Here is an 18941-nt window from a genome sequence, read left to right on the forward strand (position 1 = left end):
AATCTCCTTCTGTGCATTTTATAATCTTAAAACACCCTGGAAGGTCAGCTATGAGTTAGTAGTAGTAAGATCTGCAGGTGCAGCAAATTAAAGTGACCATGATGAAGAATTTGTTGCTTGCAGGGCAGTTAGTTTAAACACCCCAAAGAGAACAAATTTAATAATATTAAAGAGCAAGTACATGTTCATAAATTAAATTTGCTTTATCCTGGTCTTATTGAACTAATGGCAACAGGCACATGAAAAAAATGCTCAGCATCCTATTCATTAGAGAAATGTACATTTAAACCACAAAGAGGTGCTGGCGAAGAGTATTGAATATACATACCATTAACTGCTAAGAGAACAAAGAGGTTCGTCCTGGAGAGAGTGAAACCAGGATGCTCCTTGGAAGAAGGATTCTAAAGCTCCATCTGACATATTTTGGACATGTTGCAAGGAGGGAACAGACCTTAGAGGGAGACATCATGCTTGGGAGGATGGAGGGACAGCCACAGGCTTATTGCTGTTATGTGCCATCATGTCACCTGTGACTCATAGTGGCCCAACTTATTGTCTCTGACACATCTACCCCCAGTACCTTAGCCATTGAATCAAACCATCTCATCAAGGGTCTTCCTCCTGCACTTCACCTTCACCCTCCCAAGCATGGTGACCCTCTATAGAACTGGTCCCTTCTTGCAACATGCCTAAAGTATTTCAGAGGGAGCTTCAGAATCCTTGCCTCCAAGGAGCACCCTGGTTTCACCCTCTCAAGGACGAACCTATTTGTTCTCCTGGCAGACTATGGTATATTTATTTAATACTCTTCTCCAGAACCACAGCTCAAAGGCATTAATTCTCCTTCTATCATCCCTAGTCGTTGTCCAGCTTTCTGATGCATAGCAAGTAATTGTAAAGACCATGGCCAGGATGAGGCACACCTTAGTCTCCAGACTGACATTGTTAGTCTTCAGTATTCTGGAGAGGTCCCCAACAGCAGATTTTCCCAATGCAATTCATCTTTTGATTTTCTGGCTGCTGGTACCAAGTGTTGACTATGGAGCTAAACAAGCTGAAACTGTTAACAACTTCAACCTCTTCACGGTCTATCCTGATGCTGCCATTTGGCCCAGTGGTGAGAATCTTTGTTTCCTTTATGTTGAGCTTCAATCCATATTGAAGGCTGTCTTTGTCTGCAGCAAACTCCTCAGGTCCTCCTCAGTTTCAGCAAGCAGGGTTGTGTCATCTGCATAATGTAGATCATCTGTTCTGCATATAAATTGAAAAGGTATGGAGACAGAATGCATCCCTGACATACACCCTTCCTGATTTTGAACCATGTCTCCTTGCTCTGTTCTGATGACTCTCTCTTGGTTTTAGTAAAGGTTTCGCTTAAACACAATCAAGTGTTCTGGGATTCCCATTTTTTCTCAAAGTTAGCCAGTCTGTTGTGATTCACACAGTCAAATGCCTTTGTATAGTCAATGAAACACAGATAGACATTCCTTTGGTACTCCTTGCTTTCAGGCAAGATCCACCTAACATTATAATATCCCTAGTATCACAGTCTCTTCTAAATCCACTCTGCACTTCTGGCAGTTCTCTGATGATGTGCTGTTCCAGTCATTTTTGGAAAATTTTCAGCAGAATTTTGCTTGCATAAGGTATTAATGATATTGTTCAATAAGTTCTGCACTCTGTCAGGTCACCTTTCTTTAGAATGGAACAAATATGGTTTTCTTCCAGTCAGTTGGCCAGGTGGCTGTGTTCTAGATCTCTTGGTACAACTTGGTGAGCACATCCAAGACAGTGTCTGTTGAAATAATGTCAATTGGTATGCCATTCAATTCCTGGGGCCTTTTTTGCCAAATCCTTCAGAGCAGCTTAAACTTCCTCTTGCTCATACATTGTCATGAAATTCTTCTGTGTCAACCAATTCCTTTTGATACAGTGACTTTGTATACTTCTTCCATCTCCTTATAATGCCTTTTGGATCATTTACTATTCTGTTCAAAGCATCCTTCAGTATTTATTGAAACTTGAGGCTTCAAGTTGTTCTTCAGTTCCTTCACCTTAAGAAATGCTGAGTGAGTTCAGCCCCTTTGATTTTCTGACTCCAGCTCTTTGCACATTTCATTTTAATACTTTGTCTTCCTGCCCTTTGAAATCTTCTGTTCATCTCCCTAATTTGTTGATTTCTTCCCTTTGCTTTGGCTTCTCGGTGCTCTAGTGCAATATTCAGAGTCTCATCTGACATCCATCTTGGTCTTTACTTCCTCTTCTGCCTTTGTAGTGACCTTCTGCATTCTTCATGGATGATATGCTTGATATCCTCCCACAGCTCATCTGGTCTTCACTCATTAGTGTTCAAGGTCTCAAACCTGTTCCTGACATGGTTCTGAAATTCAGATTCAAATAGGACAGACTCAAGGCCAAATTTTGGTTCTTGTGGATTTGATTGTTGGTGGTCTGTTCCACAATCAGCACCTAGCCTAGTTTTCACAGCTGATATTGAGCTTCTCCAATAATTCTTTCCACAGATGCAATCTATCTGATTCCTATGCATACCATCAGTTGAAATCCATGTATATAGTCTGTGTTTTTGTTTCTTATAAAAAGTATTTGCAATGAATAAATCATTGAATATACAAAACTCCATCATTCTATTTCTGTCACCAAGTCCATGTTTTCCAATTACTGATCCTTCTTCTCTGTTCACAACTTTTGCATTCAAGTCAACCATTATTATTAAAACATCTTGTTTGCATGTTTGATCATTTTCTGACTGCAAAAGTCATAGAAATCTTCTACTTTCTTCTTTCTGACTGTAGTTGCTGGTTCATATATTTGAATGACAGTGGTATTCACTGGACTTCCTTATATGCATATAATATTATCCTGTCACTCACAACATTATATTTCAAGATGGATCTAGAAATGACTTGTTTAACTATGAAAACAACCCCATTTTTACTCATCTTTTAATCTCCATCATAGCAGATCATATGATGTTCTGATTTAAAATGTCCCATGCCAGTTCATCTCATTTCACCAATGCCTAGTATGTCAATATTTATGTGTTTCATTTCTCTCTTAACAATATCTAATTTTCCTACCCATCAGTTTAGACTGAACAAATAGAGAGGGGAAATGGAAGGAAAGATGTTGTCTGCCTCTTGGGATTCTACAGACAGGAAACAGGTCAAAAGAGCCCACTTCCGTATATTCTAAACGGACTGCAGAAAGAGGGATGAGTTTAGGGAAATGCAATCTAGAAAGGCTGAGAGAATTCAGACAAAGGAGCTCCGCACCCTGTAGAGGTGCAAGGAGCAATCCAAGCTGAGAGAACTAAGTCTCATGAAGTCTCATTTGAGTTGGTAAATGATCAGGATGGACCAGAATTCTAAAAGGATTTCTCATCAAAAGGATTTCAAAAAGAACTCCTCACTTCTGTGAGATGAATGTGATGATCACAGAAAAATTTAAATAATAAATATATATATATATATATATATATATAGCCAATCACTAGCAAAGCCATGAAAATATCTTCACATCATGTACAAATACTATACATATATATCTGAAAAATGACATATCCCAAAACTCTTCTTTAAGGATTTTTTTTTTATCCCCCCCATACTAGTTTATTTACAAAATTAGAATACATTGCTTTCCAGAACTGATTTTTCCAATTTCCCTCACCCTCCTCACCCACCAAATTGTACAACCCCATGATTAATCCTCCCTCCCCTCACATTCTCATTCCTCCGCTTCCAACCACTCCGCCCCCGGATCTTTATACTCATTCTACATTAATGGTTTTACACAATATTTGTCCTTGTGGGACTGAGTTAGTTCACTCAGCATTTAAGGCTCTATAATTTTATGGTTGTACACAGGCAGTAAATGTCAGGTCTTTATGGCTTCTCAATGTGTGTGTGTTATGTGTTGTTATATGTTTAATAGAGTACTCGTATGTGGAAAGAGAATCCTCAATTTATTCTCAAGTGACCTGGAAATATGAAGACTATTTTAAGCTAGTTAATTATTTTACACATGAGTCAAGGACAACTGGTGAATCTATACTTCAGCAGTATATTAATGGATCATTAATTTCCAGCCATTCTGGTTTTGAATTAAGATTTCTTTTCTTTCTTTTCTTTTCTTTTTTTAAAGAAAGGAGGAGGAAAAGTTGGTCATTCTATCCTACCTCAGTTTGTGTTGTTTCCTCAACATATGCCTTATCAGCTCTGCCACAGCTGAAGTGATTCCAAATTGCTTTATGACACACTTGGATTTTCTCCCGCTAATAATTCCTCCTTCCTGCCCATGACTGGCAGGCTTCTTCCACACTGCAGTAATGTGGGACAGCTAATTATCTACCAATCCACCTTGCTATTCCGCACTTGGCAACTTTTATCTGCACAGGACAGCTGCACTCTCAGTGTTTGAAGTAAAATGTCAGTCTCTGCTAATGCAACAAGACTTACATCACTAATGATGTCTCGACACTTTGAAGAAACAACTCAAAGCCTAATTAAAAATTCAGATTCATTCTCACTGGCTTGCTGATTTTTACTGCCCTTCTACCAGAACCCTGCAAGTAGCTTTTAAAATATTTCAAGAAAAAAATATTTTTTCTAAAAAAAAAAAGATCTCTAAAGGGAATAAAGTGCTGCAGTTCAGGCTTTGTGTCTTTAAAATGACTGTTAGGGTTGGAACAGAACCAAGACACCTACAACAGATAGGAATTTATTCCACTCCACGATTACAAGGACACACATTATTTCTAGGGAAATAAAGGCCAGAGCTACCTTCCAGTCTTAGAAGGAGGAGTGGCATCCACTTCCATAATAGCTTGCCCGGGGAAACCCTATGATCCTGGAGAGAGGATGAGACACACCCAAGCGTTGAGGACTCTCCTTCACAGGGTTGCTATGAGTCGCCTGCGACTCCAGGGCACTTAACAACAACCTTCCAGTCACCCACTCTAGTTTTTAGGAATTGGAACTTTTCATACTGAAATGAACTCAGAAATCATTTAAGTATGTAATCTCAAGTGAGGAAAACTACTTTTGCATTTAGACCAGAAGACAGAATAAAGAGTCATAGAAATGACATTTTTTTTCCACAAATCAAACAAACCAGTTCATAAGAATACTATTATAATTTTCACAAAACACAAACAACAAAATACTCACAAACCACTCTACTCTTAAACAGAAACACAGGCCCTGAGATTCAATACCAAAATAGAAATATCTCTGAAAATTTGAAGTAGAAATTCCTTCTGCAGCTTTTAAACAAACACATACCAATGAATCAAAGAAGTTGTGTCTTATGCTTTATTTTTGTTTATTTAAAAGTTTACTTTAGTGAGATAGATTTATAACTATCAATTATAAACTCCTATTATCCACCTGAAGGAGTCCTGGTAGTCAAGTGGATAACACTGACCAGAATGCTAATCAAAAGATTCAAGGTTCAAATTTACCACTTACTTTTCTGGTGAACTCTGTTCTCCTTTCATAAAGATTTATAAACTCAGAAATTCAATGAAAGGTCACTGTGAATTGGAACCAACTCAACAGCAATGAGTTTTGGTTATAAGCTACATATATTTGGGTGGGGTTTTTTTTTTTCCTTTTTAAGAAACATACAACTTAGTGCATTAACTTCTAGAAATTTAAATAACTTAAAAGGAAAAAACCAAAACTATTAATCTATCAAATTAAACATCAATTTTAAGCTCCTAGTCTTAAAGGAGCTCTGGTGGACTAGTGACAAGAAGCTGCACTGGAATCCTGAAAGCTTGGGGTTCAAGGCCACCAGCTGCTCTGTGGAAGACGAATCAGCAATCTCCTCCCATGTGATAAGCTGCTTCTAAAACGCAGCCTGGAGGGTCAGGTATGGGTCAGTTCTGACTCTATGTGGTATACAACAACAGTTATGAAATAACGGAGCTCTGATGGCTTAGCAGTAAGAACCTGTGCCGCAATCTCAAAGGCACAAGGTTTGAATCCACCAGCTGCTCCACGGGAGAATGATGGGCAACATCCTCCCATGTGAAAACCTGCTGGAGAGTCAGCTATGAGTCGGTTCTGACTTGATGGCACACAACATCAAAAGTCATGCAATAATTAAGGGGGAGGAAATCCAAAAAAGGAGTAAATACAAATCAAAGTTCCTATTTTTTTTTTTTAAATAATCTTAGGGCTTTCAGAGTAGTGAAAGGGGTATATAAATAAAAAAGTAAGAACCCAGATTAGACTTCCAAATCTATAGCTTACTGTACTTCCCCACTGGGTCTCAGTTTTCCCATCTGTAAAAGGGGAAGGGAATATGGACTCAATTATTTCTGATTCTTTCCAGCTCACCTGACACCCAATAAATCCTGGATCTGTGAAGCAGTTAGAATGCCAAGACAAGGGCAGGCCTGTTGTGGCTGCATTTCCACAACCTGTTGGACAGACCAGAGTGGGTGGAACTACAGAGAATAAGAAGCAGGCCCTAGCTGCATGGGACCTGGGAAGGCAGAGCCTACACAGGAAGCAGGGCCCAGCTGCTGGTGCCTTTTAATGATGTTTGAATCCTAACACTGCAGCTGAGTTTTCCAGGGATAATACGCTTCCCAGATTCCTAGTTCCTCTCCCCTGGCCATACATCCCCCTAGAAAAAAAGGACTCAGGCATAAACAAGTGGTAAACTGTTCTGATCATTTTGGAACGAAAAGGTAAAGCTATTTAAGAAGGTAAAACATACAGAAAGAAAGCCGGCTTACTGGCCACCTTGTTTAAATCTTAATCAAGCGCTGTCCAAAATTTACCCCAGGTTGTTAGAGGCTCCTAGTTAGAGGCAGTAGTACAAATGGTGTATGTTCAATTATTAATCTAGGACTTCATCAAGAGAACTGAAGAGCAAGGATAGCAGTTTAAAGACTAAGGTGCACCTGACCCAAGCCATGGTGGGTTTTTTTGGTTGCTTGCCATGCATGTGAAAATCAAATAAGGAAGAGGCAGAAAAAGAACCTATGGCTTTGTTTTGTGTTGAAAAGGAGTTGAAACATCTCACAGAGTGCCGAAAGAATAAATAGGTCTTGGAGTCAGTTCAGCCAGAGTCCATCTTAGAGGCAAGGATGAGGAAAATCCATCTCATACACTTTAGGCATGTTATCAGAAAGGGTTAGTCCTTAGAAAAAGACATCATTCTGGGAAAAGTAGAGGGTCAGCAAAATAGAGCAAAACCCTCCACAAGATAGACTGACATGGTGACTATAACAATGGGCTTGAGCATGGCAAGGATCCAGGGGACAGCACAGGATAGAGCAAGTTCAGATCTGTTGTTCATCGTGTTTCTATGAGTTACCCTTGACTAAGCAGCACCTAACAACAACAACAGCATTAATCAAAGGGTTGGTGAATTAAACCCAGAAATACCATAAATAAAATGTTTTTGAGATCCCATAGAGGCCAGTCCTCCTCTACAATTAGCAGGGTGGCCATAAATCAGAATAAACCCAGGGTCACCATGATTGGTTTTCAGTTCAATTGTGTAAGGCTGATAATTCAATTGATAAGATTCGTATTTAAGCCAATATGCTTGAATAAACAAACCCCACTGAAGAGTCTGTTACTTGCCACAATGTGAAGGATCCCAAAGGACCTCTGTGTACTTCTCCGGCCTCTTCTTTTGCCCCTCACCCCACCACCAGCTCTGTAAACCCAAACCTTAATGCCATCTTTTTAGTTCTCAAAGAAATTACACTTCCCCCCTCCAAGTATTCTGGGAACTCTTCTCGTGGATTAACCAACTCTTACTTTTCCTTAAGGAAACCTTCCAAAGAATCCCTCATCATCCCCAAATAGGTTAACATGCCTGACATACTGTCTCCAAGAATTCAGTACCTCTTGTCTCATAACATTCACTCTACATGAAAATAAATGATGGGTGACTCAGCCTCCCTGGTGCCTGGCTAACATATACATTCAGTAAATATTTGTTGAGGGAATATATGATGACAGGAAGCTCATGTTTCCAAATAATACATTTTACAAGGCTTCCATCAGAGAATTTCTCTTTATGTTAGGCAGAAATTTGCTCCTCTATTACCTCCACTCACAAGCACCGGTTTACTTCCAGGCGGCCCGTGGAATAATTCTAATCCAGACACTGTAAATTGGTGGCCTCTGGCCCAATCCAGCCAGCAGATATGTTTTGTTTGGCACACAGAATGCTTTTTCTTAAAAGAAAAAAAAATTCTGAGTTTGTTGCCAAGATTTTAAGAATCAAGAGATCTCATATAAAAACCAGATCTCCAGCTTCTCCTTAAAAACAGAGCGAGCGAAGACTAGATTCTCAGTGTTAATTGGCAAGAGCTCAAAGTGCTGAGCGCTATCTGCCCCTTTTAGACAGGGCTTATAATCTTCAGTTTGCGGCAGTCACCACCACTCCCAAGTGCCCTGCACCTGGCCTGCTTCACTCATCTTACTTAGCTGGCCCTTACATGTTATTGCTATTTGTTGCCATGGAGTCAATTTTGACTCATGGTGACCCCATGTGTTACTGAGGAAAGTGTTCCACAGGGCATTCTTGGCTGTGATTTTACCAGTAACAAATCACCAGGTTTTTACCTCTATTAGTACCTGCGAGTTGGTTCAGACTGCTAACCTTTGCGTTAAGCACAAACCCTTTATGTCACCTGCCTCTACAGTAGATTTAGCAACCCCAGGTATAACATATACTTTGTATTTCAGCATTTCTTTCATTATTCTCTCAAATCATACAACGTGGTTTTGTCTCCTTGACAAGATATGAGCTCTTGATGGCTGGATGTCCTGTGTACCTCCTATGCTTCTCTAACCTTTAATGCAACATGAGGCCAAGATCAAGATCAACGTGGTTGCCATGGAATCAGTTCTAACTCATGGCAATTTCACATGTGTCAGGACAGAACAGTGCTCCACAGGGTTTTCAATGACTGCTTTTTCAGAAGGAATGGTCAGACCTTTCTTTTGAGGATCCTCTGCATAGACCAAGCCACAATGCTTTGGTTAGCAGCCACAATCTTGTGGCATCCAGGGCTCCCAACATTAGACATCTAGGGACTACATGCTGACGGTCTGATATGTATATAGTCCAGGTCTTCTACTTCAATTCTCCCCTCTGTCCCACTTAAACTTACAATCTTGCCTTATTCCTATTTCAAAGGAACAAGCAAAAGCTGAGGTCTTAACAACGGTCCATTTGAAAGTAGTTAACCACATACCATCTCAGTTATCAATGAGATGCATTCGTTGGTGGAATTAAGTTGAATTTGTAGTGAAGACAGAACAGGTACAACAGTTTTTATTTAGTCTTCAGTGCGAGGAAGGAGCCACTAGTGATACTGTGGTTAAGACATTTGGCTGCTAAAGGTCTGAGTCCACCAATTGCTCTGCAGGAGAAAGATGACACAATCTGTTTCCATAAAGAGTTAGAGCCTTTGAAACACAGCATTTCTTCTCTGTGCTACAGATCCGGATCTCTGGTGGCCTAGGGGTAAGGAACTGCACTCCCAATCCAAAGAGACACAGCTCAAATCCACTTGTCCCACTCCACAGGAGACAGATGGACAATCTCCTCCCTTGCAATTTACTTCTCTGAACAGACACCAGAGGATCAACCATGAGTCCATTCCAGCAGTACATAACAACCACAACTCTGTCCTACAGAAGCACTAGCATTGAAATCTACTTGACAACGGTGCATTTGATTTTATGTGCACGAAAACGCTTGAAGCCTTTTCTGTGGTTAAAAAAGCTGCACATGCAGCAAACGAAGCTAATTGTGATGAAGATTAGGGGGTTTCAGAGTGAGGGCAAATTTACATAACATTAAAGGGCAAATACAAGTTTCATGTAAGTCAGACATTGCTTTGTAACTCAGAGACAGGCTTGTACACATACATAGACTGTGCCAACCACTCAGAAAACAATCAGGAAGGCCAAGAGTGAAAAGCAAGGACTGGATAGCACGTTAAAGGAAGAAAAGGAAGGGGTTTCCAGAGAAGCCCTCCCCCCGCAAAAAAACAACCAAGAAGTGTGGGGTTTATGTGTGAAGTGCTAAGGAGCTGACTGCTTAGTTACTTGGACTCAGGAGAGAGAATAATGATTTTACTTAGACATGCAGTCATAAAAGAATTAAATGTTTCGTTCTAAAATGTATATATTTATTTGCAAATTTAAGATTATAGACATTGCCATGCCATTATACTGGCATCTTTGGGTGGTACAGTTAAAGTATTTGGCTTCTAAGTGAAAAGCTGGAGGTTGGCGTCTATCCAGAGAGGTACCTCAGAAGGCCTGGTGACCATAATACACGACGAGGTTTGCCATGACTCATTTAATCAGTAGACTCTATGGCACTGGCCCCCATATGTTATGAACATTCAAAATGCATATACTAAAGAAACATGCTCTAAAATATAAATACATGTGAAATCATGTGATGTCTCAAATTTGCTCCAAGGTAATCTGTGGTGAGGAGAAGAGCAAGAGAGGTAGAGGTAAAACTAGTCTAACAGCTGTTTAACTGGGTGAGGGGTACATGGACATTCTTACATCACTCTCTTTACATTGATAGATTTTTTTAAATCTTTATAATAAGAAAAAAAATAGAAAGAAAGAAATGTGAATAGCAGGTCTAACATTCATATCCCTCAGAAGATGGTTTCATGTGGCCTCAAAAGGATAAAAAATGAGGTGTGTGTACTCCCTTCTGCAAAGCTCAGGGGCAGGACGGAGGGTGGACACAACTAGCTCATTGATTCTAAAGACTGGATTTTGTTTTCGTAAAGGGACTGTATCTATTCTCTCTGCTCTCATGACAAACCATTGTTACACATATAGTACCTGTACTAGTTACTTTGTGACCTTTTAAAATTTATTTCTTCCTATTAACCATATGAAATACAAAGACAGTGAAATTCAGACATTTAGTAGCATTCCAGAAGTTACACAGTTAATAACTGGCTGGTCCAAATAGTTGTTTTCCATTCATATTTCGAATTCCAATAAACTCTTACACCATGTCCAAGCAGATCTAAAATAGATCCTACTCCACGGTGAAAGGTAATACCAAAATTCCAGAGTTTTGCAAGGTTCCTCTCTGCTCATCCACTTAAGCTCAAAGGAAGGAACTCCTCGAGCAGCAACCAGAAATAGCACCAACGTGTTATAAAGTGTGAAACTCTTCTTCCCCAGCAGAATTGGCATGAAAAACACGAGCACAAGGAGATAATAAGAAGCCAGCAACAATAGGCCTTAGAGGAAAGGAAGTGGAGAAGGTTCTAGGATAGATCACCAGTTTTCAACTTTTTTCTTGAGTTCTTTCTTAGCAACTTCAACCAAGAGTTATCCATCTTTTGTCAATTTTCTTCTGCTTTCAAACTTGAAATTTCAGAAGAAAGCAGGTAACATATTTTTTTTTTCCTCCACTGGTGCTTGCATAGCTTACATACAGAGCACCAAATCAAATCACATTATTTTCAAGAACAGGTGATTTCTCCTCCTAAATATCCTGTGGATTGCATAAGAAAACATTCACATCACTCCAAATTCTGCCATTCTCAGGATGCTGTGCATGATCCAATGTAAAATACGAAGCTCCCTAAATATGACTGCATATTATAAATCAACACGCAATAAAAATTGAGTTAACAAAGCATTTAAGTCAAATAACCACAGAAATTGTGGAAGATGGTCAATGAAATGAAATGAGATGGATCCACGGAAGGGTTACACCGGTGTTCCAGCCATCCTCCTATAACAGAATTAAGATGGACTAGCTATGCTATCAAAGACATTCAGAAATGGCTGATAAAGTATTGATTTTTAAGTAGTGTTTAAGACCCTGATGTGATCTAGAACTGGCTTCTGTGTGCAAAGGTTTCACTGAATATAGGTCAGGGGAAGTGCAGGTAGAGGGCCTCGGGCTGCCCACTCCTGTGCTCTGAGAACCTGCTCCTAGGTTCACACTGGATTCCTGGATGGCATTTTTCTGTAAACAAAGAGTCAGTGATTCAAGTTCACCCAATGGCTCTGCAGGAGGAAAGGCCTGGTGGTCAGTCTCCATAAAGATTTAGAAGACAAAAAAAAAATAAGCTTGAGAAGACAGCTGTTCTACTTTAGGCATATGGAGTCACCCTGAGTCAGAGGCAACGACACAGCACACCATCACCACTTCTGCCACTACTGCACCAATCCCCTGCAGTGGAAGGCCTCAGCGGCCCTGGCTAAGCCTGACACCAGCAAGCCTCTTTGTGTTTATCTCCTTCATTAGTTGAGGCTAATCCCTTTAGACCTGGCCTTATTCATTTTGCCTCTATCTACAGCCCTGTCTAATCCAAGTTCCCGTCATAGTGTCTCAACTTAACATACTGCTCTGGGGTTGGACTCATAGCTGATACTCCAGCAGGTTTTTCAGAAGCTGTAAATCACACAAGAGACTGCCTAGCTTTCTCTCATTGAGCCACCTGTGGATTTGAACCACCAAAGTAGCTTTGCCTTTTTTTGGCAGCACAACTCTCTATGTACCAAACTATCACAGGAGTAAAAGCCTACAAAGTTTGTTGGATTTTTGTAAAAATTCATAAACAGATTAGCCTACATATTGATGGACTGTTGCACACAAACAAGTTATGCCCTTTTACTACTTGCCACGGCAGTCACTATTTTAAGCATTGTTTCAGACTTTCCACCCATCGGTTCCTGAAGTCATGTTTCTGGCTCATTCTCTGAAGACTTGAGGTAAAGCTACAGTTTGTGCTTCTGGCATTTCTTCTGCTCCTATTAAAAGGACCTCCCCCCAGTGGCCCACCTCAGGTCCCATCCAACAGCAGCTGTCTGACCAACCTGCTAGTGTTTCTGCCAAGTTCACGGTGAGAATGCCCAGCCCAGTAAGCTGTGTTAGAACATCAAGGAGGGCACACTGGCCATGTGCCAGGTTCTTGCTGTGAAGAAGCCTGCACTGTCATATAATGTTAAATGGGCCTTAAAAGTACCTAGTGAAACGGCTCCCAAAGCCAGATATACCTTCTAATAAGCAGGCACTGTTACTGCTTTACCTGTGCAATCCTATTATCTCCTCCACTGGACTGATACTCCTAAGGGCCTGTACTGGAATAGTTCCTATGACTCACTTAGATACCTAGCTCTGTGCAGTTGTTGTTATGTGCCATTTAGTCGAGTTTGATTCATAGCGACTCTATGAACAATAGATCTGAACTCTGTCCTATTCTGTGCCATCCTCATCAATTCTGACATATTTCAGTCCATTGCTGAAATCATTGTGTCAACCCACCCAGTTGAGGGTCTTCTTTTCTCTCTCCAACCTGTGAATAGCCTCTCCAGACAACATGCTCCAAGTATGTGAGACAAAACGTTGCTGTGTACAATAAGCAATCAATAATTAATTACTGATTTACGTTTAATCACTTGCCACCAGCATATAAGTCTCAGCTTAGCAAAGGCTTTCACATAATCTATACTCATGAAATCCACAAGGTAAATCTCTACAAAGAATGCTATTGCTATTAGGTGCCAGCAAGTTGATCACGACACGTAGCAACATTAGAACAACAGAAATGAAATTTGCTCTATTCTGTGTCATCTTCATAATCTCTTCCATGCGCAAACGCCTTGTTAAATTCACCATGCCAATTCATCATAACTTTGAGGGTCATCTTCTCTTTTCACTCTTCCTCTACCTTTCTCAATATGATGTCGTTTTCCAAGGACTGGCCTCTCCAGACAACATACCCAAAGTATGTGAGATGAAGTTTAACCATCTTTGGTTCTGAAAAAGTACCCTGATTGCACTTCCTGAAAGACAGCTTTGTTTGTTCTCTGGGCAATCCATGGGATACACAACACTCTTCACTAAAACCACAATTCAATGGTGACTCTTCTTTGGTCTTCCTTAGTCACTGCCCAACTTTCAGATGCATCCCTAATTTTGTTGAGAAAGATCACCCTGCTGGGACAGGTATAGAGCTGGAAGTCAGGTCTCCAAAGAACAAACATGGGGGTTTGTTCCACTTCATGATCCTGCTTGATAAGAACCTGTTGCATAAATGCAGAAGCAGAGGCAAGCATCCCGGGACACAGCAGGTTCTGCTGGTCCCCAAGCACGCACTGATGCCTTCACTCTGCCAGACCCCTGAAGGGAGGATGATTAAGTTTTTCACTTTTACCCATGATGTATGGTGTCTGCTGCCAGGGGGCAGTATTCAGTGGAAGCTTTCCCAGGGCACCGGCAAAACTGATTGGCACAAATCACTTAAAGATCTTTTCCTATTTTTATTTTCTCCATTACTGAAAAAGGACCAACAATGACAACAAAAACCATGAGGAGGCCGACTCCATTAGGAAGCTTTTCCAAGAACACCTTAACGGTAAACAGCTTTTCAAACTGTCTTCTCTATCAGTTAAGCAAAACCATACCATGAGAAACTGCAGCATGGGAAGAAGGCCTGATTTTTGTTTTTGTAAAAATCATCCTTTACAACCTCCTGTGAACACCCTGGGCTGCCACTCACACAGCTGTGAAACAGCAGGCCAACTTTGAGGTCTACTCTGCAGTTCCTCAAAATTAAAAATTGCCCTCAGAGAACAGCAGCAGCAGAAGCTATTTAGAATAGCTTCTAGTTATTGGCTTTCTTTACCCATAAACTAAGCTATAGAAAGTTTCTCATAAAATGAGATGCTATCCTGAAAGATTCATCCTGTCCTCAAAACATCCTGGTCAAAGTTTAAAGGAGTCAGTGGCTTAAAAAAAAAAAAAAAGACAAGACACCTCCTTCCAAAACACAGAGGTGAAATCTCCCTACATCCATACTCAAATAGAGAGAGATTTGACCTTGCTCACTTTAATAACCACAAGAAGCTTCCTCTGAACAAGAGATTAACGCTGCATCTATAGTCTAAACTGCAACAGAAGACTATATAACCTGCACACTACTCCCCCAAAATTACAAATCTATTGGAAAAATCCCAAATGTTTACAGAGGGAAAATGTAACGTGTACACTCTCTGTTCCAGTGGCCAAAAATTCAACCTGAATTAGATTTAATTTTTTTTTTTAAAAAAAAAAGCCTTCCTCCCTACAAAAGGCCGGCAGTCTAAGTAAATTAAAAGGAGCCGCTTTCCTCCCCAGTTTCCCCAGATGGAGGCAAGTGGCAGATCAATGTGCAGCTCAAGGAGAGGAATTTAAATACAGTATGTGTGTTTCCTTTCAAAAAAGGAGAGAAGGCACTTCACATTTCGCTACACAAAACCCTGTCGGCAGGAGGCCGGCTTCCACAAAGAGGTGGCAAAGGTGTTAGAAAGAGGTCAGCAGAGAGGAGATAAAGGGCCATTTGGGCACAAACCCCCTACTGCTTAGAGCTTTTTTAAAAGTGTCTCTTTTTCAACAGGGAAGCCTTTTAAATCTGCATTTGCTTTGGATCCCTACCTGAATGACAATGTATAGGGATCTGATTTCACCTTTTGTCCAAGATCAGGTGAGAAACAGTAAAACTGCTGTCAGTATCTTAGAAAAAGCAAATCCTTAGCTTACATGGGGTAAAGAGGGTGAAAAATCACCCTAAGATTCCTTGGCCAGCCAGACTGATGAGGTGGAAGGGAACAATACCTACTAATTCTATAAGCAAAATCTGAATTAAGTTTGCTTTCTTAGAAGAGGTGCTACTGTGCAAAACCACAAACCTATTTATGCCATAAATTGAAATACTGACCACGGGGAAAAAAGAAATCATAATCTTTTCCTAATCTTTTTTTAATATTTTAATTCCATCTCCTGGCAAAGTCACCTCACTAAGATCTATTAGCAATTATCAAGAATCAGAGTAAGTACATTTTACAAAGAAAACAAATCCCAAAAATCCAAAACACTAGAGCTGAATGAGAACCTGAAAGATCTAAACAAGGAAGCAAAACTTAAATGAAGTATATGAGGAGCCTCTTTATTATTATGCAAATTAAGATAGAGGGTAATGCTATTGCACTTCAGGGTCGAATGTGTAAAAAAAAAATGAGCGATAGTTACCTTTAAAACAAATCATTCACTCTTCAACCTTACCACACCCTTCAAATAAAAGTATCAATGGTTTTTCCACTACAGTGAAAATAATCTGCGGGGCTCACTTTGGGAAAAACTGCATCATCTTGAGAGGACTATTTATTCGGGGAGGGGTGTAAAAAGATGTTAGAAGCATGACTCAAAATACCTCCCCCAGCAGGAGGTGGAAGCGATGGTCACAGCAGGAATCGAAATGAGAAACTTACTCCAGGAGCATATTCCTGAAAACTTCGCTCTTTCGAAAACGGTAGTCTTCACCAATATTATTGTTGCTAGAATGCATAAGCGAGTGGCATCCTTTTACTTAATAATGTTACAGCAAAGGTTTCAGATTCTGAATGTCAGGTTCAACCTCTCCTAATCAAGTGGGCCTTTCTGGCCAAGTAGATTAAAACAGGGGCAGGATGGATCCAGGTGGTTGCTGGGTTGTCATTTTTCCTATCAATGGCTCCTAAAACTATCTTCAAGATTCCTTATTAGCCATGGACAATTTTCTGGGGCTCCCTTTTCCTCTCCTGGGGATGATGGGCAGAACAAATAATCTAGAGAAATGGAGACCTTATTCATTTTGCTGCGTTTTACCTCCTTCCAGTACATAAAACAAAAACTCGCAATGGCGAACTGGGCGCAACTCAAAGCAACTACAGGGAAAAAGCAACAAGAAAAGTCCCACGCGCAGGACAAGAGTCGGGAATGTACCGGGAATCCAGGAGGCCAGCCCCTCCCCCAACCCACCAGGGCGGGGGTAGGGGACACGGAGCGCGGATCCCACTCCCGGGACAGCGGCGCGCGCGGACCTGCCTTTCCTCCCCGCGCCCTGCAGTGCGCTTTGACCCGGGAACTCGAGAGGGTGGTCAAAGAGTGGGGTAAAAAAGATCTAGGGGAGTCGTCCTAGGCCAGCAGGGCTGACTGCCTGGGGATAGGTGCACAAAGAGGAAAGAGGAATTTACAGGGGCGACTGGGTGAAAACAATCTGCTGCAGAGAAGTGTGCAAATTAAGAAAGGAGGTGCGAGGACACCGGAGAAATCTCATCGAGAAAAGGAAGCCAGAGCTCGGAAGAGGGGGCGGTGCAAGGAGAAAAGTGGGTTCCGTGCAAAGGGCAGGGGACTGAGCAGAGGAGAAAGAGAGGGGTGTGTGAGTGCATGGAAAAGGAATTGGTGTGTAGTCAGGAGAGAGGGATGCAAAGGGTAGAAGTCTGGACGCGGGGCTCTATTGGATGCAAGAAGGGTCCATGCACGTTCTAGGGAACTCTTGCCGCGGGCTGGGAAAGAGGTCTGAGCAGAGGAGAAAGGCAGGGTGCCTGGCAAATGTAGCGACGTGACGGGGGCCACTTACCTGCATGGTGACGACCCCCAGCTCCTCAGCGGCCAGCCTTCGCATCTGGCTCGCCAGCACTTGCGCCTCGTCCAGGATGGAGAAGTCTGCGTCGGCCACGGCGCCTGGGAACCAGCACACGACCGCGACCAGGCAGGGCAGCCAAAAGGGCGGCCGCCGCGCCCCGGCCCCGGCTCTGCCTGGTGAGCTCCGGCGGCGGCCGATCAGGGCGGCTGTCCCCGCTGTCGGCTCTTCCTCCCGCTCGCGGGCCATGCTGCCTTCCTTCTACTCCCCGCCGACGAGCTCCGGACGCGGGGAAGCGGGAAGAAGGAGCGAGAGGTGCGCCCCCAGGCCCGCTCGCTGCACCCGCAAAACTTTCTTCCTCTTCTGCAGAGTCCTCTCCGCGCCGCCGCGGCTCCCAAACTTAGGGGGCGCCCGGCTACGGCGCGGGAGCGCGGGCGGCCACCATCGCCGAGCGGCGGCGACGGGAGCTAGAGGAAGCGGGCGCTTGAGCGGTCCGAGGGGCCCCGGGCGCCAGCGCGGCCCCGGCGGCTCGGACGACGTCTCGGAGAGCCGGGCTGCGGCCAGGAGGCGCGGGCCGCGGCGCTGACAGTCGCGGCTGCGAGCCGTGGAGCTCTCGCTTCCCCGGGTCCCGGCGCGGAGAGGCAGCCGCGGCGAGGGTGGGCTGCGGCGCCCGGGAGGAGGAGCGGAGACCGGGCTGCGAGGCTGGGGCAGCCGCCGGAGCAGAAAGGGAGAGGGGGAGGTTTAAAAAAAACAAAACAAAACACACAACTGAAAGAAAGAAAGAGGTGGGGGAATGGGAGGTGTCTGGTGCCACCACGCTGCGCTCCGGCTCCGTGCACTTCCCGGCTCAGCCGCCGCCGCCACTGCTGCGGTGATTTATGGAGCCAGAGGGAGAAAGGCGGGGAAATTCCCCCGGTCGCCCCTCCTCTCTCTCCTTGACTCCCGCCTCAGAACCGGCCCCGCAGACTCACCGGGGCAAGGGACTAGTCGCTTCTCTAGGGGATGCGGGTGCACCTGGAAGAGGGGCTCACTTGGACCCTTTGCTTTGCTGGTGACAAGGACCCCAGCACGCACTGCCACAGCCCACGCGAAGGACTTCGGGTCCCACCCGTTCAAGGTCCCTTTAAGTTCTAGGACACTGGTTTTCTGCCAACCAGAGCTTTGGGGTGGAGAGGATTGTCTTATGCAGATCCTGTCCCTTTCTTAACTGTTCAATTAACAGATTCTTTGTGACCAGTCACTCTGTGCTGGCCACTGCACTCTGGGGTTTATTTTCATTATCCTTTAATCCCCACAACATCCTATGGGTACATGACTTTACCCCAAATTTTTAGGTAACAAAGACTTAGAGGAGGTGGAGTCAATTGCTGAAGGTCACCTATGGGATAAGAAGCAGATCCAGGATTGAAGCATAAATTCCCCTTTAAGGTTCGTGTTCTTAAACTTCACACAGTCATTTCTCTCTTTGGAAATGAACCACCTGATCCCATCAAAAGCAAGA

At 42.8% G+C, this 18941-nt stretch overlaps 1 protein-coding gene across 1 annotated transcript in view; it reads right to left on the reverse strand.

The window, feature by feature from the left end:
- The window catches only part of CACHD1 (cache domain containing 1), a 358380-nt gene extending 340691 nt beyond the window's left edge, over positions 1–17689 (reverse strand). The window contains exon 1 of the mRNA XM_006879767.1: positions 17438–17689. Within this exon, the coding sequence (XP_006879829.1) occupies positions 17438–17689 (252 nt within the window). The remainder of the gene's footprint in view (positions 1–17437) is intronic.
- Positions 17690–18941: the final 1252 nt, after the last annotated feature.

This window comes from Elephantulus edwardii, unplaced genomic scaffold (genome assembly GCF_000299155.1).
Source record: "Elephantulus edwardii isolate Elephantulus edwardi_28Jun2011 unplaced genomic scaffold, EleEdw1.0 scaffold00005, whole genome shotgun sequence".
In the NCBI taxonomy this organism is placed as follows: domain Eukaryota; kingdom Metazoa; phylum Chordata; class Mammalia; order Macroscelidea; family Macroscelididae; genus Elephantulus; species Elephantulus edwardii.